Source organism: Ahaetulla prasina, chromosome 12, assembly GCF_028640845.1.
Source record: "Ahaetulla prasina isolate Xishuangbanna chromosome 12, ASM2864084v1, whole genome shotgun sequence".
Lineage (NCBI taxonomy): Eukaryota > Metazoa > Chordata > Lepidosauria > Squamata > Colubridae > Ahaetulla > Ahaetulla prasina.
This window is the reverse complement of record NC_080550.1, coordinates 21,229,998-21,257,550: the sequence shown is the minus strand read 5'-3', so window position 1 is coordinate 21,257,550 and position 27,553 is coordinate 21,229,998. Positions and strand designations below refer to the sequence as shown.

Genomic DNA, 27,553 nt, shown 5'->3' with positions numbered 1-27,553 from the left:
GTGTGTGTGTGTGTGTCAGTCGGCGGCTCCTGCCGGCTCTCCTCGGCTGCTCATTGCCGGTCTTGGAGCCTCTTCCGCGCCACTAGGGTCCCGGGGAAACCCGGCGCTGGGCTTGGAACTGCTGCTGCAGCTAATCCCCGCGGCGGAAGCGCTGCAACTGCCGGTGCTCCGCCGCTGCTTGTGCCTCTGCGGCTACTGACGTCGCGGGAACCCTGCAGTCAGCTAGAGATGCGCCGGGCCGCGGGTCTGCCTCGCCGCCCCTTCGGCTCTGCCTCCTGCCCCCGCCTCCCGCGCTCGCTGGCTCGGGCCGCTCGTCCTCCGCCTGCCTGCCCTCCCCGCGTCCTTCAGGCGGGGGGATGCGGGCGAGGGCGGCGCGTGGGAATCCCCCGCAGGAACAGCGCCCTCGCTCCAAGCCGGCCGGGCCTACGTGGCTCGGCGGGTGGCAGCGACCCACGGTCTTCCTCCACGGGGCGAGCCGGTGTCGCTTCGGGCGCCCAGTCGCCGGTTGTGGCTCTCCGGCTTCAGCCTCGGCGGTCCCGGCGACCCGCGATTCGGGACCGGTTTCTTTGGGCAAGAAGTGGTGGAAGGAGACCCAGACGGTTTCGACCGCAGCGGCCGATTCGGGTTGGCAGCGATGCGACCTCCGCGAAAGAGGGAAATTCCTCCTTGCCTGCAGTTGGCCGGCAAAGTTGGGTGAACAAAGCGGCGCGGTTCCCCCTTTTTGCGGTAAGAGGAGCGAAGGCGTCGTAGGGCGAAGGGCGCCTTGCTTCGCGGGACAGGCAGAAGAAGAACGCCGGCCGTTTTATGGTAGGGTGGCGGAAGTCGTGCAAATCCAACCCGCCCGGATGGTTGCATTTCTTGAGGCTTTCGCTGAAGGACGGTGACGTGGGGAAACGGGAGGAAAATCTGGGCGGTTGGTGGGAGTGAAAACGTGACTTCCATCTGAAAGAAAAGAGGCTTCGGCAAAGCTGCCTCCCTTCTAACTTCCCTGAGTCATTTCCCATCTGGACATTTATTCCAGCGCTATGATTTTTATAGGAGTCTCATCCAGAAAGTTATAGGTACCGCGTTTCCCCGAAAATAAGACCCGGTCTTATATTAATTTTTGCTCCAAAAGATGCATTAAGGCTTATTTTCTGGTTAGGTCTTATTTGGGGGGAAATACGGTACTAAATGCATCCATTTGGCTGACAATCTTAACCGGGGCTTATTTTGGGGGTAAGGCTTATATTACGAGCATCCTGAAAAATTATGCTAGGACTTATTTTCCAGTTGGGTCTGATTTTTGGGGAAACATGGTAGCTAGATAGACCTTGGGGGGGGGTGAGGAAAGAGTAGATGAGTTCCTGAAAATTAATACTTAATTATTCTGCTTTCTCATTCTTGAGAAGTGAATAATAGAATTCTTTATTGGCCAAATGTGATTGGACACACAGGAAATTTCCCTTAGGGACTTAAGTTCTCCGTGTATATACAAACAAGATATTGATGCAGTAAGTCATAGTTACAATCGTTAATCATAAGATACAACAGCAAGGGATAAATCATCAATACCAATAAGAGAAGGTAGTAGGAAAGATGAGAAAGAGAATATCAATACAGATAATATTGATACAGTATAAAGATAAAATCGATATATATATTCCTCAATGACAGGAAATCCTGCGAGCCAGTTTCACGTATCGAGATCATTTCAACAGCTCGTGATTTTTCACTGGTAGATTCAGATAAAATGGACATTCAGGTGTGATGAATGCACCATTGGGGTGCAATCTTTCTCATGAATGGATTTGTCTTTGGAGGAATATCTGTTAGGGGCAGGGATGCTTGTAGCTCTGATACAGATGGCTGATTTTGGAGGACTGCTCTCAAAAGATGCTAAAGCAGCCTTCAGCCTTTGGCCGTGATAGAGGACCTTCTCTCCTTCCTGCAGGTGAAGCTATCGAGTTTTTTTCTCTCCTTCGTTCAATCGCTAAGTCATGTCCGACCCTTCACGACCCCATGGACTATAGTACGCCAGGCTCCCTTGTGCTCCATCGTCTCTGACATTTCCTCCAAATTTATGTTCATGGCATCCATGATGCTACCTAACCATTTCATCCTCTGCCATCCCCTCCTCCTTTTTTGGTCCAAGTTTTTGAGCTTCAGTTTCAGGATCTGTCCTTCCAAAGAACAGAGTTCAGAATTAATTTCCTTTAGGTTTGATTGATCTGATATCCTTGCTGTCCAAGGGACTTTCAAGAATCTTCCCCAGCACCATATTTCTCTCCAGCACTAACTATTTTTATCTTACTACCTGCCTGCCAGCCTTGCTGCCTGCCTGCTTATCTGCCAGCCAAGTAGCTAGCCTGCCTGCCTGCCTGCCTGCCTGCCTGCCTGCCTGCCTGCCTGCCTATCTATCTATCTATCTATCTATCTATCTATCTATCTATCTATCTATCTATCTATCTATCTATCTATCTATCTATCTATCTATCTATCCGATCTAATTTATCTCCGTATCTACCTGCCTGCCTATCTACCTACCTACCTGCCTGTCTTCCTACCTACCTACCTACCTGCCTACCAATCTGCCTACCTACCTACCTATCATCTTTAGGAACAGCAAGATCAAGAGATACCTTGAATTAATGGGGATACATGGTGACTTCTGCCTACTGTGAATGTGGAGATCTGCAAAGCACCACACACTTGTACACTTGCCTTCTGCCCCATGTCCTCTTGAGGGCCTTATGACAGCGCAACAGAATGCAATCAATGTTGCATACTTCTGGGCAAGCACCACCCAAATTAGGCTTTTATACATGTTAAAGTTTATGTTGTTATGTTTGCATTCATACCTATGCACGGAATTTTAATAACAATGCTTCTGACGCGAATAAATAAGTAGATTTAGGCACCACGGATCTGCCTCACAGAGGACTCTGGGTGGTGTTCGAATAAAACATTAAAAACATAAAATCTGAATATAAAATTTAAAATGGAGGCCAGGATAGTTAAAGTTTACATTAAAAGTTAATTATAAGACAGGAGTTCAGGGTGTTAACCAGATCCATGGTTGCATATTCAAGCGAGGTGGCAAAGCCAGATCTTTAGATATTTTCAACACCTGCAAACTATGCCTTGCCAAGGAAGGTCTTCTGGAACAGGGGTCCCCAACCTTGTCAACTTTAAGACTTGTGGACTTCAACTCCCAGAATTCCTCAGCCAGCAAAGTCTTAAAAGTTGACAAGATTGGAGACCCCTGTTCTGGAAGATATAAACAGAGTGGTGGGGGGAGAGCAAATTGTTGGAGAAATCTAAATTTCTGTCATTTGCACCAACCTCCACCCTTTTCATCTTTATGCAACTGACATAAATAACGTATGCGATAAACCCTTGATTTTAATACACGGACCCTCAGATTAACAGTCTGTTGGAGAGGAAGAAAGCACAGTTCTTTCTTTCTTTCTTTCTTTCTTTCTTTCTTTCTTTCTTTCTTTCTTTCTTTCTTTCTTTCTTTCTCTTTCTTTCTTTCTCTTGTTTTCCTTCCTTCCTTCCTTTTTTTTTTAAAAGCCCACTTTATCTTTTATATCCAGGAGCCTCAAATGTGGCAACTTTTAAGACTTGTGGATGTCAACTCCCAGAATTCCCCAGCCTGCAAATGAGTCTTAAAGTTGCCAAGTTTGGAGAGCCCTAGTCTAGACCAAGTCCCGTCATATCAAGATACTATCTATTTGCAGTGGGGATCCAGAGAACGTGCCATTGCAGTAATACTGCTGTGCCATCCTCATTCAGGAACTGAGATGGGATCTCCACTAGAGCTATTCGATCGTTAACTGTACCGAGATTGCAGGGACGAGTACATGCTTTTTGTCACGTTAGCCATGTCTGGTGCTGCTCTAAGTCACCAGAGACCAAACATAAAGCCTCTTACAAACTGTGCTTTGCTCTTGGGAATTTTCTGGGCATATTATTTACTTAGCAACAGCATGTAAGCGGTTGGCATTGTTTTGTTTCTCCCCCACCCCCACCCCAAGAAACACCTTCCAGCTGATTAATGATTTCCAATAACGTGGAGTGGTTTCTAGGAAACCCAAGCTAAGCCAAAAAATGCAGTTTTGTGTGTGTGTAATAAATGACTAGCAGTCACCAAAACAGGCATTCTATAGTAGCAGTACAGCAGAATCAAAAATGATCTTTCTTGATAGAAGATTTACACCTTCCGTAAACCAGTGCTGCACCTTTAAAAGAGAGGCCGTGTCTGTTTCTTAACCTCAGCCGCTTTTAATAGGCGTGGACTTCAACTCCCAGAATTCCACAGCCAGCATTCTGGGAGTTTGAAGTCCACACCTCTTGCTTAAAGTTGCTGAGGTTCAGAAACGTTGCCCTGGAACAATCCTCACCAAATGTAGGGCTGTCAGCTGATGATGGGCAGTTGGATGTCCTCCAGGCCAGGGGTCTCCAACCTTGGCCACTTTTTTTTTTTATTTACATTTATATCCCGCCCTTCTCCGAAGACTCAGGGCGGCTTACAGTGTGTAAGCAATAGTCTCATTCTATTTTATATTTACAAAGTCAACTTATTGCCCCCCCAACAATCTGGGTCCTCATTTTACCTACCTTATAAAGGATGGAAGGCTGAGTCAACCTCGGGCCAGGCTTGAACCTGCAGTAATTGCAGGCTGCTGTGTTCTAATAACAGGCTTCTAACAGCCTGAGCTATTATGGCCCTATTACTTGAAGTCTTGTGGACTTCAAGCAAAGCTGGCTGAGGAATTCTGGGAGTTGGAGTCCATAAGTCTTCAAGTTGCCAAGGTTGGAGACCCCTGCTCCAGGCTAAGCTTCACAATCTGTTGTTCATCAGCCTGGCTGACTGGAGGGAAGAAGTTCAACCAGGTGGCCATAAAATCAAAGCAACTGTGGGGACAGCTTGCTGCCAGCTCTCTTCCTAAAATGGGGAGCCAGGCTGGAAAACCCTCCGTGCGGAATATAAACAGCAGTGGGCCTATAGGACTTATTAAGATCTCAGACTGGCCTTTTCCCAACATGAATTCTTCCTGCTGCAGTTCAGTGTATTGATGGGGGGAAATGAAGTCAAAGAGAGCTAGTGCATCATTTATGAGCGAAGCCATTTCGGGCAGGCAGTGATTGACAATAGACATTACATATCCTTACAAATAGTCCTCGAGTTATGACTGAGCCCAAAATTTCTGGTGCTTACCAAGACAGTTAAGTGAATTTTTGCATGATTTCACAATCATGCCTCCGTTGTTAAGTGAATCACAGCAGTTGTGAAGGTAAATAACATGGCTGTTACATGAATCTGGCTTCCTCATTGGCTTTGCTTATCAGAAGGTCGCAAAAGGGGATCATGTGACCCTGGGACACTGCAACCGACATAAATACGAGTCGGTTGCCGAGCATCGGAATTTTGATCATGTGATCCTGGAGATGCTGAAGCGGCTGTGTGAAAGTCACTTTTATCATGTCACTTTTTATCAGTGCCGTTTGTAGTTTTGAACAGTCGTATATATGAATGGTCGTAAGGCGAAAACTATCTGCATTAACAATTGTGTATTCCTCACCTTGTGACTATTTTTTCCAGTGGTGGGTTTCAATTTTTTTTTTACTACCGGTTCTGTGGGCGTGGTGTGGCTTGGTGGGCATGGCTTGGTGGGCGTGGCAGGGGAAGGATACTGTAAAATCTCCATTCCCTCCCCAATCCAGGGGAAGGTTACTGCAAAATCCCCATTTCCTCCCGATCAGCTGGGATTTGGGAGGCAGAGAATAGATGGGGGCGGGGCCAGTCAGAATTTTTACTATTGGTTCTCTGAACTACTCAAAATTTCCACTACCGCTTCTCCAAAACTGGTCAGAACCTGCTGAAACCCACCTCTGATTTTGTCCCACTAGCAATAACTAAGCAGGCAGACACAAAGCTTTCATTCCCAAGGATCAGATGATGAGCCACTACATTTTTAGGCCAGTTGAGCCTTTAGGTGGAGTTCCAGATTTTTTTCTCCCAGAGAGGCTCATTTCTGACGTGCAGAAAACTTAAGGAAGAGAAAAGTTCTAAAAGAAGCTATGTCCAAGGCTTTGGAAAGATTTGAGATGGTTATAGAATGTTACTGTGATGGCAATGAAACTGCTCCATTTGTCTTGCTTTATAGGCACGATGGTAATGCTGAATTAAGAGTTTGTGACCGCCAAACTGAACTAAAATTATTTAAAGTAGACATTAAATTATATTTTGATCTGCTGGAGTATGCGGGTGTGCACACATATATACATATGTGCATATGAAATAATTATCTACTATTTTGAGAAAGGTTTTTGTGAATATTCAGAAGGGGCCAGGAAGCAGAATTTATAGCTGCGCTTTTTATTTTTTTTAAATCTTTGATTTGATTAGCTAATACATATGTACAGATGCCACTTTACATTGTATGAGAAGGAAAACAAAGCTGTTTTGTGTTGCAAGTTAGGATAAACCAGCTCTTTGTTACCTTTGTTGAAGAGAAATTTACAAACTTTTTAGAATAGAATAGAATAGAATAGAATAGAATAGAATAGAATAGAATAGAATAGAATAGAATTTTTTATTGGCCAAGGGTGATTGGACACACAAGGAATTTGTCTTGGTGCATATGCTCTCAGTGTACATAAAAAGACAAGTTACCTTCAGCAAGAATTCTAAGGTACAACACTTAATGATAGTCATAGGGTACAAATAAGCAATCAGGAAACATAATGAATCATTGCAATCAATTTTGGCTACAAAAACTACTATTGTTTATTGCTTGTCAAAGAAGCTCTTTTGTGACTCAAAATTTTGCGTTTCGCTCATCATGAATGTCACGGAGTAATTAAATACTTGCTCATACAGGAGAAGGAGTAGAGATTAGTAGAAACTTTACCTTGATCATACTCCTACTCTTACATAGGCTGAGTGTTTTAATGAGACATTCAAAATCCTTTTCTGCCTTCAAAGAAAATGTTCTATGCTCACGATCCAACATAAAGCTGAGCTAGCATCTCCTAGGTGACACTATTTTCATGACGCATAGCCAATTTGTAATTACTGTTAAATTCGGTGCTTTTGTAAAACGGATTTTCAGATATACTGGATTCCAAAGGATGCACATCTGCTTAATTGCATTTTCTAAATAAATGAATGTTTGTAATAAAATCTCAATATTTATCTAGGCTTCTTTAATAAAACCCTTAATTAAACCAGTTTTGTTTGGTGGTAAAGGCACCAAGGCTACTGTGAGTTCTAATCCAACTGTAGGCATGAAAAATTGGCTGCATGACTTCGGATTAGTTGCTCTCTCTTTCTCAGCCCAACCAAGCACAAGATCATTGTTGTGGTGAAAATAGGAGGAGGAAGATGTGTTGGATAGTTTTGCCATCTTGGGTTATTTATAAAAATAATAAGGTGGGAAAGAAATCCATAAAATGTTGAATCACAGACCTGAGATAAGTGAACCAAAGTAAAAAGCTGGTGAGTTTATGATCACAAAGGAAAAAAATTTAAAATGATATCCCAGTAATTGGATTTAGTGCACTATAGGAAGAAGCAGGAAGAATGGGGGGCGGGGGGACAAAAGAATTTAGCCGTTCAGATACTGTTTGCCTTCAGTGGCTGCTTAAAGACGAATGGATTGTAGTCATAGTGCAGGTAACTAGATCATGTGCGGTAGCACTAAAGATTGGTCAGAACCTGATGAATAAGTCATTACAGCTATTTTACATAATTAATGCACCAAATCTTTTGGCACTACCGCCTTGTTGCATTTTAGTATCTAATGACTAAATGCCTAATAATTCCTAATAATGATATATTATAGCTTCAGCTGTATTTTTGTTTATGTGTAGCTGACACATAGGGTGCCAAATTATGATTTTAACATTAATTTTATTTGTTATTATTCTGTTCTATAATATTTAACTGGATACTCTTTTGAGTGTTTTTAATTGTACTGTAATAAACATTTGACTGATTGATTAAAAATAAAAAAACAAACAAAGCCCTCATGTTGGATGTAGGTTGTCCATATTTTTAATAGTTATAAGCTCAAGGCAAATAAATAAATAAATGTTGGCAAACAAGAATTTTTACAGAAAAAAATTATAGATTATTATTACTCTGTCTGCAGTTGATTTATCATATCTTTTATAACTACAATCTAATCTAATCTACAATCTAGGGTGTTTTGCCTTAACATTGATAAGCATTATCTATGTCATTAGATAGAATTAGGAACCCTGTTATGTATTCATGGTTGTACCTTTAAATATTTGAGCGGGAAATCAGCACGTTGCTGATTGGACGAAGCCTCCAGCAGAACTGTATAAAAGGAGAGGTTTTTCCCCCAGCCTGTTGCTGGGTTCACCCTATATTAAAGAGCTGTTGTCACTACCCTGGTCTCCAGCCTCGTTACTTCCGAACTTAACATTGGCGGAGGTGGGATCTCGAGGCTAAGGAGAACCAGAACCGAGCTGAAGCACGCTAGTTCCGAACCCAGCAAACTCAGGGCAGAAACGCGGAAATGGCAAACACGCCACCCGCACCGTACAACCCGGCAAGGAGAAATGGGAACATATGACCCGTTTGAAAGCTTTCTAGAAGCCAACGAACTACAGGATCCCTGATAACCGCAAGCGGCTTACTTCCTAAGCCATTGCGGGCGGAGGTCATCGAGATTGCGGAAGCCCTGGCAGAGCCAACGCCGATACAATCGGTATCGTGGCCGACTCTGCAGACTTTGCTGAAGAACCATTTCGCACCCGCCGTCCAAATACGTGCAGCGGTTTGAATTCGGAGAACGAGACAGATGGAGGCGAGTCCATCGGTGACTACATGGCCGCTTTAAGGCGTCAAGGACTGCGGATACCGAGACTTAGACGAAGTGCTACTCGAGCAACTCATCCGAGGGGTCAAGGACATCCGCCTCTGGCGGCGACTGCTAGCCAGAGCAACCTGACACTAGCCACGCTCTGGACGAGGCCAGAGCACACGAAATGTCTACTAAAGCAGCAGAGACTCTGCAAAAGCCTCTTCAATCCAAGGCGAGCGCAAGGCCAACGCCAGTACACCAGGAGGAGATTCAGTCCGAATCCGAAGGTGAGGCGAGGATGAGGAAGGGTCTGCGGACCGAGAAGCGACACGGAGGACCGTGTGAGTCACGGAAGCTGCGGAGGGCAGCATCAGCGCCAACGCTGCAGGTTTAAAGACGCAACATGCGGCGGTGTGGGAAGAAAGGACACTTAGCTCAGGTTTGCAGAGCGGCCCAACCTTCCCGCCGAAAATTCAAATCGGCCAATCAAAGCGGAACCGGAAAGGCGGCCCGCGATTGGTTCAAACAAGAAAGGCGAAGTCTAACCAAACGACTGTCATTATAGGCCGCGCCTCAACCAAAGTGGAAAAGAAGATTTTCACAAAGCCCAAGATCGAGGGAGTACGGTGCAGGCTTGAAGTGGACACGGGATCAGCGATCACCATCATGTCCTGGGACACCCTGGTGAAGTCGCTGCCGTCCGTCATGCGCCATCTGCAAGCACAGCGGCTACGAGTGCACGACTACCAGGGAATCGCATCCCTGTTAGAGGACCACCTCCGTCCGAGTCGAGTCGGCCCTCACAAAAGACCCTGCCCATCACGATCGTCGAAGGAACTCTGCCCAGTCTGTTGGGACTAGACTGGTTTCGTGCCCTGGGCATGGGAGTGACTGGCATCTACAGAAGTGACTGCAATTTGAAAGACATTCTCTTTAACGAGTTCGAAGATGTCTTCAAGGACTGCCTGGGCAAGTACAAGGGACCCCTATTTCCTTCAACTTAGACCCCAGGTAGCCCCATTAGGCTTAAGGCGAGGAGAGTCCTTTGCCCTAAAACCAAAATTGATAAGGAGCTGGACAAGCTCATAAATCAGGGATTTTGGTGCCAGTCGATCACGCAAAGTGGGAGACGCCAATCGTCACCCCATCAAATCGGACGGGTCAATTAGAATTTGCGCTGACTACAAGGCGACGCTTAACAAAGCCTTACAGAAAAGCTGCACCGGTTCCGTGGTGCAACATTTATTGCACTCCTTGGGGCAAGGGCAAGTCTTTGCAAAGTTAGACTTGGCCCAAGCCTACCAACAACTGCCAGTAGACGCCCGCACAGTCAAGCCCAAACGACAGACGCACAGGGGGCATTCAAGTGCACCCGATTGCAATTTGGGGTTAGTGTGGCACCAGGGCTGTTCCAAAACCTGATGGAACGACTACTGCAAGGGCTCCCAGGGTAGTTCCTACTCGATGATGTCCTAATTTCAGGGAAAACATGGAGGAATTGGGGAGCGGTTAAGAAAGGTCTTGAGCATTTTCCGGACAGCGGATTAAAAGTCAAGACAAATAAATGTCAGATAGGGGTCGAATCGGTCGATTTCTTGGGCTACCGGATAGACAAGAAAGGAATTCACCCTACTGAGAGCAAGGTTAAGGCAATTAGGAAGGCTCCAGCGCCCAAAAACAAAGCAGAGCTGCAGGCATTCCTGGGATTGGTTAATTTTTACGCGGTCTTTTAAAGAACAAAGCAACCGTGCTATGGAACCGCTGCATAGGCTCTTAGGAAAAATACTGTTTGGTCTTGGGGAAAGTCAGAAAATAGGGCTTTTGAAGCAGTAAAGAACCTGCTCTCAAGTGATAGCCTGCTCATCCAATATCACGACTCACTACCCCTAGTGCTGGTTTGCGATGCGTCCCCTTTATGGGGTGGGGGCTGTACTCAGCCATAGACTTCCAAACGGCACAGAAGCCCCTATAGCGTTCTACTCTAGAACGATGTCCTCCCCAGAGAGGAACTACAGCCAATTAGACAAAGAAGCATTAGCCATTGTATCAGGGGTCAAAAAATTCCATGAGTATGTCTTTGGGCGGAATTTTGAAATCGTGACTGACCACAGACCGTTACTGGGATTACTGGCTGGCGACCGGCCAACGCCTGTGGCACTTTCGCCACGTTTGACTCGATGGACTATATTTTTAGCCGCTTACTCATACAAGCTGCAGCATCGACCGGGGAAAGAAGTGGGGCATGCAGACGCATTGAGCCGATGCCCACTGCCAGGGGCGACCGAAGACCCCACTCCGGGACACCCATCCTCCTTATTGACTCGTTGGACTCTGGCCCAGTCACATCAAAGGAAGTGGCTCGGGCATCATACCGACATTGTGTTAAGGACTGTACTCGGTTGGGTACAGAGAGGGTGGCCGCTGCCCGGGCGAACGGTTCAAAGAATTTGTTAAGAAACGTGATGAGCTCTCGGCTCAAGGGGTGCCTGTTATGGGGTGATCGTGTAATAATTCCTGTTAAGTTAAGGGCAAGGTATTGGACCTCCTCCACGAGGTCACCCAGGCATCGTAAGGATGAAGGGGTTAGCTAGAAGCTATGTATGGTGGCCACTCATGGACGCAGAGATTGCCGAGAGGGTAGGGAAATGCCAAGCTTGCCAAGAGTCCAGACCGCTACCCCCAACGGCCCCAGTCAGAGAATGGGAAAAGCCCCAAGGGCCCTGGTCAAGAATCCACACTGCCTTTGCCGGCCCTTTCACGGCCAAACGTTCCTAGTGGTGGTGGACGCATTTTCCAAATGGTTAGAGATCATACTTATGAAGTCCACCACAGCCGAAGCAGTAATCGCAACCCTGCGCCACCTATTCGCAACTCACGGGTTGCCGGACACTCTGGTGTCCGACAATGGGCCCCAATTCACGGCAGCCCAGTTTGAAGAGTACCTGGCAGAGGAAGGCATCCGACATGCCCTCTCTGCACCTTTCCACCCTGCGTCGAATGGCCTTGCAGAGCGTTCCGTCCGGAGCGCTAAGGAGGCATTGTCCAGGCTCAAGCCAGGTGACTGGCAAACGAAAATAGACTTTTTCCTAGCCGTCCAGCACAGAACCCCAAGCTCAGCCACGGGAAAAAGCCCAGCCGAATTGCTAATGGGACGGAAACTCCGGTGCCCACTTGACCGTTTGAACCCCCATTACACACCCGAGGGTTACAAGGGGGAGCTAGAAAAAACAAGAGAAATGAGCATAGGCGACCGAGTGTGGGCCCGAAACTATGGGGACGGCCCGAGTTGGGTCGCCGGACAAGTAACGAAAGTAACAGGGCCAAAATCGTACGTGGTAGAGCTACCAGACAACCGAGTGTGGCGGCGCCACATAGATCAGTTAAGGAAACGAATAACTGACCAAACCGAACCAAAAGAGACAGATAATGACCAATACCACTTTGAATCCACAGCTGACAATGACCCGGGGGAGGCGCAAGACTTAGCTGAGGTCCCAGAGTTCCAGCGACGCCATCAGGTCCCCGAGGGAAGCAGCAGGGAAAATTCCAAAATTAATCCAAGGCCGATGGCCAAGAAAAGAGTCGGCCAATAATCCGGAGCCCGTTGGCCCAGAGAAAGAGCTGGGAGGAGAAAACAGCCCCTCCGACCAGCTCAAAACACCACCCAGAACTGAACCGCGCAGGTCAGAAAGAACTAGGAGACGCCCAGGTTATTTGCGTGACTACGTCGAAAAATAACATGTAAATAAATATGTAAATAGAGGCAAAGTGTTTTCTGGGAGGGGAGGAGTGTTATGTATTCATGGTTGTACCTTTAAATATTTGAGCGGGAAATCAGCACGTTGCTGATTGGACGAAGCCTCCAGCAGAACTGTATAAAAGGAGAGGTTTTTCCCCCAGCCTGTTGCTGGGTTCACCCTATATTAAAGAGCTGTTGTCACTACCCTGGTCTCCAGCCTCGTTACTTCCCGAACTTAACAAACCCTAATTCTTTTTGGGATGTTGCAAGGAAATGGAAGAAATAATCTAGGGTTCGATGGGGGGGTGAGATCAATTATCTTCTTGAATCTTGTCCAACATGACAATAACTGACTGACCCTACATCTGATATCTAGTTTAATTTAATGATATCTTTAGCACTTCTCTCTTTTTGAAAAGAGAAACAGGTTGGGGTTTTTTCCCTTTGAAAACATGTCACTTCTCATTTAAGAAGCTTCTTCAGTTCTGGAGAACCAAACTGATGAACTGAAGAAGCTTGTTGGATGAGAAATGAAACATTTTCAAAGAAAAAAGCCAAGAAAGTTTTTTTTAAAAAAGAGGCAGCTATGAGCTATGAACACTACACTAAGATTAAGGCCCAGTGACCTGAGCAGGAGGCACTTTGAGATAAACAGGCAATGAGACTTGGGTGGACTTGTGTAGGTGCGTATTTTCTTTAGAGAAACAAGCCCTTGGAAAACAAAATTAGTTCATCCGGGTCAGTTTTTCTAATCCAGCTCATTTTCCATTTGAAAGTTAGAGGAGAAACAGGGATTGTCAATCATTCTTCCATTATGGGAGTTACATCTGCCTTTTCTTTAGCCCAGCAACTCATCCCCCAGAGGCAGGTTGGCATGGCGCATGCCTGGCCCGAAGGAGAGTTCAACCTGAACATGGGTGCCTCCAGGGACAGCCCTCCATTTAATCACAGTATTAGGGCATTATGCTGGCATAACAACAACAATAGTAATAAGACTTCAAGTTTGCCAAGTATCAGGAGTCTAGTAGCCCCCATTTCCTTTTTAATCCATATTATTAAAAGGCAGAAGCTTTCCCGGGCGGCAGCTCATTTCATCACCAGAACTTACTTTGTCCACCTGATGAAGTGACTGCAGCTTAGAAAAGCCTTCCTTCCTTTCCTTTTCATTCCCATCTCCCTCCCTCCCTTCCTTTTCATTCCCATCTTCTTCCTTCCTTTCTTCTCATCCCCATCTCCTTCTTTCCTTCCTTCTTATTCCCATCTCCCTCTCTCCCTTCCTTTTCATTCTCATCTCCTTCCTTCCTTTCTTCTCATCCCCATCTCCCTCTCTTTCTTATTTTTCATTCCTACCTACTTCCTTCCTTTCTTCTCATTGCCATCTCCCTCCCTCCCTCTCTTCCTTTCCTCCCTCATTTCCTTCTTCCTTCCTTCCATCCATCCATCCATCCATCCATCCATCCATCCATCCATCCATCCATCTTTTCCCTCCCTCCCTATGCAAAAGCTAAGAAAAAGAAGGATGCATACAAATCAATGAGAGAGAGAAACTAAAACAGAGAGAACTAAAACTTTTTCAAAAGACAATACATATTTGGCAGACACAAGTACGTGGATAAAAGGAAGCCTTACGTCTCCCTTAATTCTACCCGGAGCTCCCAGGCTCCCGGGTTGCACAGAGAGGCTCCGTAAACCTGGGCTGCCCTCTGAAGATGCTCGGGACCCAGGACAGGGCTGAGGAAGGCGAGACCTCCTCCTCCTCTTCGTCTCCGCAGCCCCCTCCCTCCGCTGGCCCCCTCCTCCTCCCCGCCGCCTGCTCCGGTCGCTCGGCAACGGCGGGGTCCCGGGCGACGAGGACAGAGGCGGGGGGCGGCGCGGGGACTGTGATCGCATCGGCGGCTCCATCTCCCCCGGCAGCGCGACGCCAGCCGAGCCCGTCCTACTCCTCGGCGGCCGCGGCGTCCTCCTCGCCTCCCCCCGGAGCGGCTGAACGGCGTCGGAGCTCTCGGAGGCGGCGGGACACGGGCGTTGCGGGCGGGGAGGGAGAGAAGGAAGGAAAGGGAAGGAGCCCGAGGATCGGCCGGACGGCACGCGGGATTATGGGGTGAGTGCGGGGAGGCAGGCAGGCAGGCGGGCGAGCGGGTTCCTGAGCGGGTGCAGAGGGCCGGGCCGGCTTCCTGCGAAGACCGACCCAGCCTAGTCTGGCTCCCGGAGTTCAAAGGCTCCAGAACACGGGCGGAAAGCCGCCAAGGTAACGGTTATCCCGGCCGCGCGCGAAGCCCCTTCTTTCCACTGAAAGCAGCCGGGGACGAGATGTTCCTGAGCAGGGGAAGAGTGCCGCCAAGGGAACGGCGGCCCTGACCCCACCCTGCCCGGCAATGGCTTGGGTGGAAAGCCGAGAGGAAAGGCTGCCAGAAGCTCCTGAGCAGGTGCAGAGTGCCTTCACTGCAGCGTGGTGGGGAGTTAAAGAGACCCCGAGTTTCAAAGGCAAAGGTGGCTCTGGCCACCTTGGCAAAAAACGGAAGGGTGGGTGGGTGGGTTGTGGGCCCCTCCACATCTTCTGACCCCGGTACTCTCAAACTTCAGTGGACCTCCGCAGGCTTCCCCAGTGCTAACTAGCAGGACCATACATTCAAGGAGTTGCTGTTTGTACCCGTGCCATAACAAGGCGTGGGATGTTGAAGGCAAGGTACATATTTGGATGGTCAAAGAAGGATTGAGTCCCCCCCACCCATAAAGGAGAGGGCATAAGAGAGAGCCAGTTGGGTCAGGTTGTTAAGGCACCAGGCTAAAAAGCTGAAGAGTTGTTAGTTGTAAAAATAATAGAATGGAGTAGAATAACAGAGTTGGAAGGGGCCGTTTCAGAGGAGTGGCTGTCTAGTCTCTTCTTAAAAACTTCCAGTGTTGGAGCATTCACAACTTCTGGAGGCAAGTTGTTCCACTGATTAATTGTTCTAACTTCAGGAAACTGCTCAGGCAGGAGACCCTATACCATTTCTGACAAATGGCAGTCCAATCTTTTCTTGAAAGTCTCAAGTGATGAACCTCCCACAACTTCCGAAGGCAAGCTGTTCCATTGGTTGATTTTTCTCACTGTCAGAAAGTTCCTCCTCAGTTCTAGGTTGCTCTCCCGTTGATCATTTTCTATCCATTGCTTTTTGTCTTGCCTATTCTCCTTCTTGGAGAATAGCTTGATTCTCTCATCTTTGTGGTAGCCCCTCAAATATTGGAACACTGCTATCATGTCACCCCTAATAAAGACGGGACACAAACAAATAAAGTAAGCAAACATTGGGGGGATTGCTGAGCTAGCAGGAAAAATGAGGAAAGAGAAGCAAAACAGGAAATTGAACTAGATCCAACCAGTCCAAAGCTTTGGGCTTGTGTGAGCATCCTTGTTTGTCTCTTGAGAATCAATCCAGATTCACATCCACACTGAAAGTGGGTGGAAGATTTGACTTTTATCGTGTGTGTAGAATAGAACAGAACAGAACAGAACAAAATAGAATTCTTTATTGGCCAAGTGTGATTGAACACACAAGGAATTTGTCTTTGGTGCATAAGCTCTCAGTGTACAAGTGATAAATCATGATCATAGTCATCATAAATACACTCATCATGAATCATGAGATACAACACTTAGTGGTAGTCGTAGGATACTAAATAAGCAATCAACATAAATCATACTGGGAAACTAAATAAAATAATATAAATCGTAAAGATAAAAGCAACAAAGTTATAGTCATAAGTAGAAAAGGAAATAGATAATAGGAAGGATGAGAAGAAGAATAGTAATACAGTCTTAGTAATTAGTTTGACAGAGTTGTGGGAATTAGTTGTTTAACAGAGTGATGGCATGGGGGAAAAACACTGTTCTTGTGTCTAGTTGTTCTGGTGTGCAATAACTATGATGGCAAACCTATAGCACGCATGCCGGAAGTGGCATGTAGAGCCATCTCTCCGGGCACGCCAGCCATCGCCTGTTGCTCTTCTGGGTTCCGGCGCACACATGTGTGTTGGCCAGCTGGTCTTTCAGCACGCTTGCGATCAGAAACCGGAAGACCAGGTAACTGGCGCGCATGTGCACGCTGGAAACTGGAAGCTCAGCTCAACTACTCTTCCGGTTTCCGGCGTTCCTGTGTGTGCGTGCCGGGGAACTGCTCTTCCGGTTTCTGGTGCTCCCCCGCATGCATGTGCACGCTCCCGTTTCGGCACTCGCTGCCGAAAAGGTTCGCCAACACTGTCCAGGATGTGAAGGGTCTGTAGATATTTTCACAGCCCTCTAGGAAGATGAACTCTGCTAAGTGCATTTTTCTTGAGATGAAACACAAGAGTAGAAAAGCCTGTGTTAAATAAACCTTATTTAACACATGGATGAGCTCATAAGGCTATTAAGTTGGAGTGAATCGCTCCCGACAAAGGTTAGCGGATTATCCATGCATTACCGCATCAAAGAAACCCAGTCAATTAAAACACTGAGCATTTTTTTTTATACCCGTTGGGACTTTTCATTTATGCTGATGTAAAAATCCGTCATCATCCACCTGCAGGCAGAAGGCGCGCAACCAGCAGTGACAGCAACTGTTATGAATTCCTCTGGACAGAACCAAAGTGAAATCAACTCTGACAAAGCCGCGACCAAGCCGAGAAATGCGGAAACGGAGACTCGCTGCATCTATCCTAATGAGAGGCGGGAGAGGAATCAGATTTACACCCTTTTGAGCATCAGCAATAGTGCAAATGAGCAAGAGGAAAGGCCCTTGGAGTGTGCGTATGGAACGGGATGGGAGGAAGCAGTAAGTGAATCAATTCTTGCTCTTAATTAACAGTAATTTCTTTTTTTTTTAAAAAAATGTGCAAAAATAATGTACAGCACTGGTAGTCCTTGACTTACCCTTTAGTGACCGTTCAAAGTTATGACGGCACTGAAAAAAGTGACATAGGACTGTTTTTCACACTTGATTCCCAGTGATCAAAATTTGGACGCTGGGCAACCGGCTCCTATTTATGACGGTCGCAGTCTCCCGGGGTCATGTAATCTCACCTTTTGTGACCTTTTGACCAGCAAAATCAATGAGGAAGCCAGATTCACTCAACAACTGTGTTAGCAATTTAACAACTGTGATTGATTCACTTAACAGCTGTGGCAAGAAAAGTTGTAAAATGGGGCAAAGCTCACATAACAACTGTCCTGCTTAACAACAAAATATTTTGGTCTCAATTACAGTCATCAATTCAGGAGGACCTGTAGTCTATCACTATACACCACCAATTCTATTAATTGTTTCAGTTATTACCTTACCCTATTCTTAAAGGGATGTGGTGGCTCATTGGCTAAGACACTGAGCTTGTCGATCGAAAGGTCAGCAGTTCAGCGGTTCGAATCCCTAGTGCCACGTAATGGGGTGAGCTCCTGTTACTTGTCCCAGCTTCGGCCAACCTAGCAGTTTGAAAGCATGTAAAAAATACAAGTAGAAAAATAGGGACCACCTTTGGTGGGAAGGTCACAGTGTTCCGTGCGCCTTTTGACGTTGAGTCATGCCGGCCACATGACCACGGAGACGTCTTCAGACAGCGCTGGCTCTTCGGCTTTGAAATGGAGATGAGCACCGCCCCCTAGACTTGGGAAAGACTAGCACATATGTGTGAAAGGAACCTTTACCTTTACCTTAGGGATTCTCAACCTTGGCAACTTGCGGGCTGGGGAAGTCTGAGAGTTGAAGTCCACACATTTTAAAGTTGCTAAGCCTTCACTTAGCGACATAATATATCACCCTACAGAAATATATCATCATGGCTTATCACCTACAGAAAAAATAATAATAAGTGGCCATCTGTTAAACTGGTGAGAGGGGAGGACTAAGGAAGACCATGCAGCTCCTGGCGAGGCGCTTTGAAACTTTGGGGTGCAGAAAGAGCAGCCGAGGATTCAGCTTGCGGGACAGCTGGGCTGGAAGAAGCAAGAAAGGGTCTTGGAAGGAGGGAGGCAAACAAGGGGAAGGTGCATGGGTGTATCTAGGAAGAGAATGGGTATTGGGGTGCTTCCACATGTGCGTGCATGGAGAGAAGAGATTTCCAGGACAGAGAGAGATGGGGAGAATGGACCTGGTTTAGTAGAGGCATGAATGGATGTAAAGCTACAAGAATATTTCCTGTTGTGGTCCGCCAGCAGCCTACAGAGCTGGCAACAGAGTCGGACAGCGATGAGGCTGAGGTGAGTCCAGGGCCATCGGGTAGTGAGGTGCAAACTCCAGAGCCTCCAGAGACTGACAGTAGTGAGGCAGAGGAACAGGAGGAGCCTGTTCCTAATGCACGCATGAGAAGAGCTGCCAGAAGGCAAGAGCAGCTCAAGCAGAGAGGACAACTCAAGAGTAGGGCCAAGAGATGATTGGCCTCTCCCATAAGGCTTAAAACAGACCAGTGTTTCAGCTTTGCCGGAAAACAACGTTGTAGCTGCGTCTTCTGCTGCGTCTTCTGCTTTGTCTACGTCTTTGTTTTTGTGGCTTCTGGACGTTTGCCAGGAAGGGCCTTTGGCAGTTTGCCTAATTGGACCAAAGTCTGCAAGATAACTGAGGAATTTGTGTTGGGAGGATTTGTTTTATTTTGACGCTGGGAATGAAGTAATTCCCAGCTGTTCGAATAAAGTTTGCTTTTCCACAGACTAAGTTTATTACTACCTCCTTGGGCCTGGGTCACAACATTTCCAAAACACCAGATGGCAGGACAATGGATGGAAACTAATCAAGGAAAGAAGCAACCTGAAATTAAGGAAAAGCTTCCTAGCAGTGAGGACAATTAACCAGTGGAACAGCTTGCCTTCAGATATTGTAGGTGCTCCATCACTGGAGGTTTTCAAGAAGAGACTGGACAGCCACTTGCCTGAAATGATATAGGACAGTGACGGCTAACCTTTTCGGCACCAAGTGCCGAACCTGGAGTGTGTGTGTGCCGGAACACCGGAACCTGGAAGAGAGCAGCTGGGCGGTGCGTGTGCCCAGAGAGGTCTCTGCATGCCACCTCTGGCACGTGTGCCATAGGTTCGCCATCATGGGTATAGGATCTCTTGCTTGAGCAAGGGGCTGGACTAGTAGACCTCCAAGGTCACTTCCAGCTCTTTTCTGATTCTGAATAATCTGAGTAATTCATTTGTGGGGGAATGCTCTAATAATGTGGAAGATGGAAGCAATGTGAAAATCTTTTTTTTTTTTAAGATTAATTAGCTTGTCCTCCGTGAAATCCGTGTTGGGTTTCTGCTATTTGGGAGAATAAAATATGAGGTTTTACGCTTGTAATAATATGTAAAGAAGCCCTTGGAAATCTAGGTGAAAAGAACTGTCAAATAAGAGACAACATAGCCACAGCTAGATTGTGGGTGGGATAAGAGACTCAGAAGAGACACCCTCCCCCCAGTTTCTTGGCCTGTAAAGGGCAACAGGGGGAGGGGGGCAGGAAATGTACTTTCAGACTTGCAAAATTGATGTTGGTGTCGTGGGTTAAACCAGATAGGAATCACAATCAGATGAGCTATTTCTACTTTATTGTAAAGTTAGATTGACAGAATCTTGCAAGGATGAAACTACCATTTTCTTTTTCTTTCTTTCTTTCTTTCTTTCTTTCTTTTTCTTTCTCTCTCTCTCTCTCTCTTTCTCTTTCTTTTATCTATCTATCTATCTATCTATCTATCTATCTATCTATCTATCTATCTATCTATCTATCTATCTATCCATCCATCCATCCATCCATCCATCCATCCATCTATTTGACACTTTCTTTGGCAGCATCTCTTTTCCCAGCCTCCCAAGGTCTTTCCTATACGCCATTAGTCTGTCCCAGTGGTGAAATTTGAACCGGTTTACTACCGGTTTGCTGGCTGCGCATGCTGGCTGTGTGTGCGCATGTGCAGTGCGCACTATGCACCAAATGCAAGGTGTGCGTGTGTGGGCAGTGCATGCCAAAAGGAGACTTAGGGTAAGTAGAACAGCACGCGGAGTTGGTGGTGATCAGCTGTTGCGCGTGATCTTTTTTTTTTTTACTTTTAAAAGTATTTTTTTATAACCTATTTGGCCAATTATCAGAGCCTTTTTTTTTAACCTTTTAAAAGAAATGGCAAGCGGGCGACTGGGCATTGGGTAGGCATGGGCGGGAGGGCAGAGATTTTTGCTACCGGTTCTCCGAACCACCTGCCGCCATCACTACCGGATCTGCTGATCTGGTTCAAACCAGGAGCATTTCACTCTGGTCTGTCCCTTGCATACAATGTATTAAATAAGTTTTCTGTCGTCTATATATATAGCTAGGACCTTATGACAGCTATTCTGTGTCTAGCCCGTAACTTCAGCATAACTGGTGATGTGTAATTAAGATTGCACTCTTCCCTCCCACCTTCCATAGTTTCTGACTGCAAAGTTTGTAGTGTTACAAAATCTGTAATCTTGCAAAAAAACATTACACCATTAACTAAAAGATTTGTTTCCAGATGCCTCTACTTCAGAAGGTATGAGGGTGAACATAGGGATAGAATAATATTAGGATATTATTATTCTAATAATATAATATTATTATTCTAATAATAATATTCTAATATTATTAGAATAATAAAAGAATATTATTTCTATGAATATATGTCAGACCTGTATTCTGAAAACTCCCCCGCCCAATACATACATCAGGACTGTTCCAATGGACTTGTAATGAATGATGTACGTTGACCTTTGCTATTGCTAGAAGTGTCTTCTATGGAGGCTGCACTTTTTAAAAATTCTTTTTGATGTGGGTTCTTTGCTAGTGGCTTCACCCATTGAAAAATGGGATAAAAATATTCTAAGAGTAAGAAAGAAAGAAAACTATAAATAGAAGCAGTCTGCAATAGAAAGCAGTCTTTATATTATAGTGTAGCGGCCCCAACTTTTTGGGCTCCAGGGACCAGTTCCGTGGAGATATTTTTCCGCAGATCGGAGGGGGCGTGGTTTCGCACGCTGCCTGCATCCCGTGGATGGTGCTTTGCTTGTTTACGCAGCCCAGTTTCTGGCATGCTGTGACCCGGTTGCCGGTCCATGGACCAGGGTTTGGGGGGGCCCTGTTTTAGTGGACAATTCCAGATTCCTCTAGTTGAACATGGAAGGGAGACCACTGGGCAAAGCAATTGATGGCGATCCAGAGAAATCAAGTTGTTTGGGTGAGGTAATAATAATAATATTATAATAACAGAGTTGGAAGGGACCTTGGAGGTCTTCTAGTCCAACTCCCTGCCCAGGCAGGAAACTCTACACCACTTCAGACAAATGGTTATCCAAGATCTTCTTAAAAATTTCCAGTGTTGGAGCATCCACAACTTCTGCAGGCAAGTTGTTCCGCTCATTAATTGTTCTGTCAGGAAATTTCTCCTTAGTTCTAAGTTGCTTCTCTCCTTGATTAGTTTCCACCCACTGCTTCTTGTTCTACCCTCAGGTGCTTTGGAGAATAGTTTGACTCCCTCTTCTTTGTGGCAGCCCCTGAGATATTGGAACACTGCTATCATGTGTTCCCCTAGTCCTTCTTTTCATTAAACTAGACATACCCAGTTCCTGCAACCATTCTTCATATGCTTTGGGTGTCTGGCATAGTCTTTTAGGGTATGTTCCAAGGACACAGTGCTTCCCTTCCTCCCAGGAGGCGGCTCAGGTTTTGGTGCAAGATGCCGATGCGTGTGATTTTAAACAGAAAGAGGGAGAACAAAAGCCACGAGAGGCCTATTTTGGAGCCACCGTTAAATCCTGTGATTCATTCCAGAGCTGCCAAATGGGTTGTTAAATGCTTCACTGGATAAAGAGAAGTGCTTCTGAATGGCCTGAAAACGTCATTCGTACTGCATCGTTCCAGATAAAGACTCAACTTGAATTTTAAACTTACGCAGCCAGTCCTTACGACCACAACTGAACCCAACGTTTCTGTGGCTAATTGAGATATTTGTCCAGTTTTTGCCCCATTTTACGACCTTTGTTGCCACCGTTAAGTGAATCACTGCAGGGGTTGTGTTACTACCATGGTTGATAAGTGAATCTGGCTTCCCCATTGACTCTGCTTGTCAGAAGGTGGCAAAGATGATCGCGTGACCCTGGGACACAGCAACCGTCAGAAATATGAACCAGTTGGCAAACATCTGAATTCTGATCACGTAACCAATGGGGCTGCTGCCATGGTTCTAAGTGTGAAAAGCGGTCAGAAGTTCCTTTTTTCGTGCTGTTGTAACTTTGAATGGCCACTAAATGAATGATGTTCGTCCATTGTGTTTGAAGTGGACCTTGACATCTAACAGGTTGTGGGCTGTCCATGATGTGGCTGGTAAGGCCTATACGGGCACGAAAAGTCCTGCCACTAAATGAATAGGTTATAAGCCGAGGACTACCTGTAAGTGTGTTGTGGCTCCAGCCCCACCCCCAGACCTGGCCCCCTGCCAGAAAGTGACTCAGAGAGTGAGGGGGAAGGGCCGTCAGGGCTCCCCTCTGCAGGGCTGCAGGAGCCAGAGGCAGGCCAGGTGGAGGAAGTGACGAGGCCTCTGTCTCCTTTATCTCCCCCCGCCCAGGCAATGCTTCCAGACCCAGCTGTGGACAATCAGTCCTGGTTAGATCCCAGGTTTCGTAGACGAGAGGCGGGAACAACAAAAGAAGGGGTGGGGCAGGCCTAGAGAGTGCTGAGTCACGGAGCCACACCCCACAGGATATAAAAGTAGGAGGGGCGCACTACTACTTCGTGACGGACAAAACAAACTGACTGGAGAAAGCTTGAGCTGAACTATTTGACTGAGCATTTGGCCTGGATTGCTGTTTGTTCCTGACTTCCTGGTTACTCCAGTAACGAGCTTCTGTGACACCGGCATCAGGGAAGATAAAGAAAACCTTGGCAGACGATCACTGGTTTGCTGCCAGAGCTGATAGCTGCCGTGGACTAAATTGCTGGCTAATTGAGTCAGTTCACGTGTCTCCCGGACTGAGGTGCGGGGGACAGAACAAAGGGCTTTCACTAGAAGGTCTAATCATTTTATCCTTGAAAATTGTAGTTTCATTCACGACATGCCATTTCCTCACAAGGTTTGCTCATAACAGTCGTGGTGGTGCAGTGGTTAGAGTACGGTACTGCAAGCTACTTCTGCTGACTGCTAGCAGTTTGGCAGTTCAAGTCCCACCAGGCTCAAGGTTTACCCATCTTTCCGAGATGGGTAAAATGAGGATCCAGATTGTTGGGGGCAATAGACCGACTCTGTAAAACCACTTAGTAAGGGCTGTAAAAGCACTGTGAAGTGATACCATATTTTCCCGAAAGTAAGATCCTGTCTTATATTTTTTTTAACCCTGAAATAAGCGCTTGGCCTTATTGCCATGCACTCAAAAGCCTGATTGGGCTTATTATCAAGGGGGAAACAGGGTATATAAGTCTAAGTGCTATTGCTACCATCCCCAGGCCTTTTTTGCTGAATACTGTTTTTCCTCCTTTCGTGTCTTCAGGTGCAAAGCTGGAGCAAAACCGCCCCGTTTGCTTACCTTCAATTACAAAAGAGAGCCCGAAAGTCCAAGACAAGTGAGTCCCTCAACAGATGCCTCTACTGCTTAGATTTGACGCAAGGTGTGGACCCGGAGCCCAAAAATATTGTCCAAGTCAAGTCTGATTTCAAACTCAACCTAAGCGCTGCCAAGGGCAGCCCTCCAGAAAACCAGACTTTGCCTTACTCTAATTCAGTCACAACTACTGCTACGACTACTTCTGCAACAGATGAGCCCAAGAAAGAAACGGATGATAGCAAATTGCACTCTCTTCAGATGTCCCAAGGAGAAAAGAAAAGAATGGTCTTAAGAGAAGCCCAAGCTTCCCTGAGTGAAAAAAAGCTGTTTCTCCTGAAAGAGAATCTGCTGTTCCCAGCGGAAAAGAAACCGGTGCCAATAAAGGAATATAACATTCTGTCACCGGGAAAGCCCCAAAATCTAGAAACAGTCAAGGCCAAAGAGATAAGGAACCACGAGCCTCTTCTGTGGAATCAGTCGGGCACTGAAATCACTACTAAGTCATCATTGGTCCTGCCGCCCCTGAAGGATGCAGCGCTCAAACACAGCTTGGATAACTCTCCAAAGAAAAGTAAGGTAGTTAATTCCCAGGCCAGTGAGAAAACCTTCCATGCTTTTGCAGAGACGGTGTCCTGCCCTCAGTTTGTAAAACCCAAGCAGCTCAAGGGCGAGACGAGGATAGACGCCGTGTACAATGCGGTGAAGGAGCAGATAAAAATGCACGAGATAGCCTCCGCTTTTGTACCGAGGCTTGCCAAGACTTCCCTCCTCTCGAGGCGTTTGGATCGGGGCTACTGGCACTGTGGTTTTTTGCCGGAGAGGAAAAGTCTAACCTTGAGCAGTTCAGTTCAACTGAGAAGACACGGGCATCTCCACAGCAGCCATTCCCTGCACGTGAAAGGAACCCACGCCGGCAAAGCCAATGAAATTAGGAGCAGGAGTTACAATGGAAGCAAACAGGAAGGAAGTCAGGCCAAATCTCTGGACATCCCACTGCTTTCTGGACTGTTCCCTTCCTTAACGGTCAGCCGGATTGGGTTAACAGCATTGCCTTCTAGGCTGACCTGACTTTCTTAATGTGTAGTTTAGTGTTGAGACGTTAATAGATATGGTTGGCTCGCTCTGTACGAGAACAAATACGGAAGAAGGTTCCCTATTAAGCAGACTGGATTGTTGTTATTATCATCCATGTTCAGAGGCAACCTCTCCTTCTGTAGAAAAACTGACTGACTGCTGGTCAGCTACTCTAAAACAATTAATTTCCGTGGCACTTCAAATGCATGTTGTTCAAGTTAATGACTCTTAAGCCACGGCAAATTTAACCTTGGCAAATTTAAGACTGTGGATTTCAACTTCCCGAATTCCCCAGCTGGCATGGCCGACTGGGAAACTTCTGGGAGTTAAAATCCACAGATCTTAAAAGTTGGCAAGGTTGAACACCCCTGCTTTAAAAAAAAAAGCCTTGATGTTGCTTTGCTTTTCAGGAGAAAGCTTACGACAATATTTTTGTCATGGTTAAAAGTGTACCCACCTAGCTCACCGAAGGTGCTGAGAATGGGGTTTTAGCCCTGCCAATCTCTGATGTGCAACTATAAAACGATTCAGATTATACTGTAGTCGTTGGGCCGAATAGGTGGAGAGGAGCATTGCAGAACGAACAGGATCGCATGCTTGGTCTCTCCTAGGTGCCTTTGACTCAAAATCTTGCCTTGTTTTAAAGTTGTACACTTAAGAGACTCTCGAAAAAAAATGCAGTTTGTAAATTTAACCAGATGCGCTTTATGAGCTCTATTCATCTTGACAGATCACAATTTGGACAATACTTCACCAAAGGTAGAAAAAAAATGCCCTCTCATCTTTAGGTGGAACCTTTAAGCCACTTTTAGATGCTGTTGAGAATTTAGTTTTGAACTTGCCTTTTGGTTTAAATGTTTAAACAATTTATAGATAAGTCAATATGTGAAGGAGATGTTTACTTGTTTGGGGGTTTTGTCTTTGTTTTCTGGTTTGTATGTAATTTTGACTTCTATATCTCGCTTAGGACTTTTCTTACCATGCCAAATTAGATAACTTATTTTGTTTTACCATCTAGATATCTTCAATAAATTCTTTTCTGAATGCACTCTGATAGGTTCCTCAATATTTTAGTTCAAGATATTTTCCTGTCAATAACTCACCTGATGTTACCTTACAAGTTACCTGATGTAGTTTGAAGAACAGGAAGGTAACAACAGTTCTGGGCATCAAATTGCAAGAGACTCTAATCTCATTTTATAATCTTGATTGAGGTAATCTGCTTAGATTCAGTTAGCTGTCAGAAAGCCTCCCAAGTAATTTTTGGAAAGATTTTGCCAAGACAATTCTTTTCTTGGTTTTAAGGAAATATATTCCTGGAAACGTGCACTTGGAGGGCTCATACCCAAATAATTTGAAAGTTGCATGGTTATACCCCAAGAAAATGATATAGAAAACATGCAGGCTTCAATTATTCTAGAATCTACTGCAATGCTTACTATTTGTGTCCATGAACAGTAAAATCCTACGTTACATTTGAGTAGGAAAATCCAGGCCTGCCCCTGGTTTGTTACAAAACTGGCCATAATAGTCCCAAGACTGAGGAAATCTATACTTACAAATAAACCTTATATTAATTGCAATGGGTATGAGAATGGCATCACTATCAATTTTGGGGGGGAAAGGTCAGAAATTATAACTGAACTGACATGGATAAGAAAAGAAAAATAAAATAGAAAGAAAAATGGTTTTGTTTGACACATGTATGTAATAAAGTTAAATTAGGAAACCATGCTTAACAGTTTATAGTTTTTTGTATCAAAAATAAAAAATATCATTAAAGATCTGACAAAAAGAATATTTAAAGCGGAACTTACTCTTAGATAAAAGCATGTTTAGGATTAGCTTAGATGTCCCATTTCTTTGGTTTGGCAGTTTACTACTGTCTTGTTTGCTGTATAACTTCACTCAATTTGAGTAGTTCCTAAATAAACTTACATTTACTATGACTTCGGAGGTAGTGGGAACTACAGGTATTTAACACTGTTTGAGAGCCAGTTTAGTGTAGTGGTTAAACTGCAGACTAGAAACTGGGAGAATATGAGTTCTAGTCCCACCTTAGTGGGTGAAATTGGGCCAGTCGGTTTCTCTCAGCCGTAGGAAAGAGGCAATGGGCAATTACTTCTGAAAAACTTTGTCAAAAAAACTGCAGGAACTTATCCATGTAGTTTCTGAGAATCAGACATGATTGAATGGAACAAACAAACAAACACTGTTTAATTGGAGCCCGAAATAATCTTTTTCTGCTCACCAAAAAGAACTGTTACAATTTATGGTACTACAGAACTAATTAGGTTTTAAAATTAAATATTTATTTAAAATCTACACATATAATACATAACAAACACTTTTAGTAGCATTCTCTCTCTCTCTCTCTCTCTCACACA

The 27,553-nt window shown here is 45.6% G+C and overlaps 1 protein-coding gene across 1 annotated transcript; it reads left to right on the top strand.

The window, feature by feature from the left end:
• Positions 1-7: 7 nt before the first annotated feature.
• C12H16orf46 (chromosome 12 C16orf46 homolog) lies at positions 8-27,553 on the top strand. Its single transcript, XM_058154928.1, has 3 exons — positions 8-726; positions 17,109-17,354; positions 24,039-27,553. The coding sequence occupies exons 1-3, from the start codon at positions 229-231 to the stop codon at positions 25,158-25,160; spliced, it is 1,866 nt and encodes a 621-aa protein (XP_058010911.1). The 5' UTR covers positions 8-228; the 3' UTR covers positions 25,161-27,553.

What these genes read in the sequence shown, in the direction of transcription:
- C12H16orf46 (XM_058154928.1), top strand. Translation starts at nt 229, where the DNA reads ATGCGCCGGGCCGCGGGTCTGCCTCGCCGCCCCTTCGGCTCTGCCTCC. An exon ending in CGCGGTTCCCCCTTTTTGCG is followed by an intron (nt 727 to 17,108) that starts GTAAGAGGAGCG and finishes ATCCACCTGCAG; the next exon opens with GCAGAAGGCGCGCAACCAGC. An exon ending in GAACGGGATGGGAGGAAGCA is followed by an intron (nt 17,355 to 24,038) that starts GTAAGTGAATCA and finishes TCGTGTCTTCAG; the next exon opens with GTGCAAAGCTGGAGCAAAAC.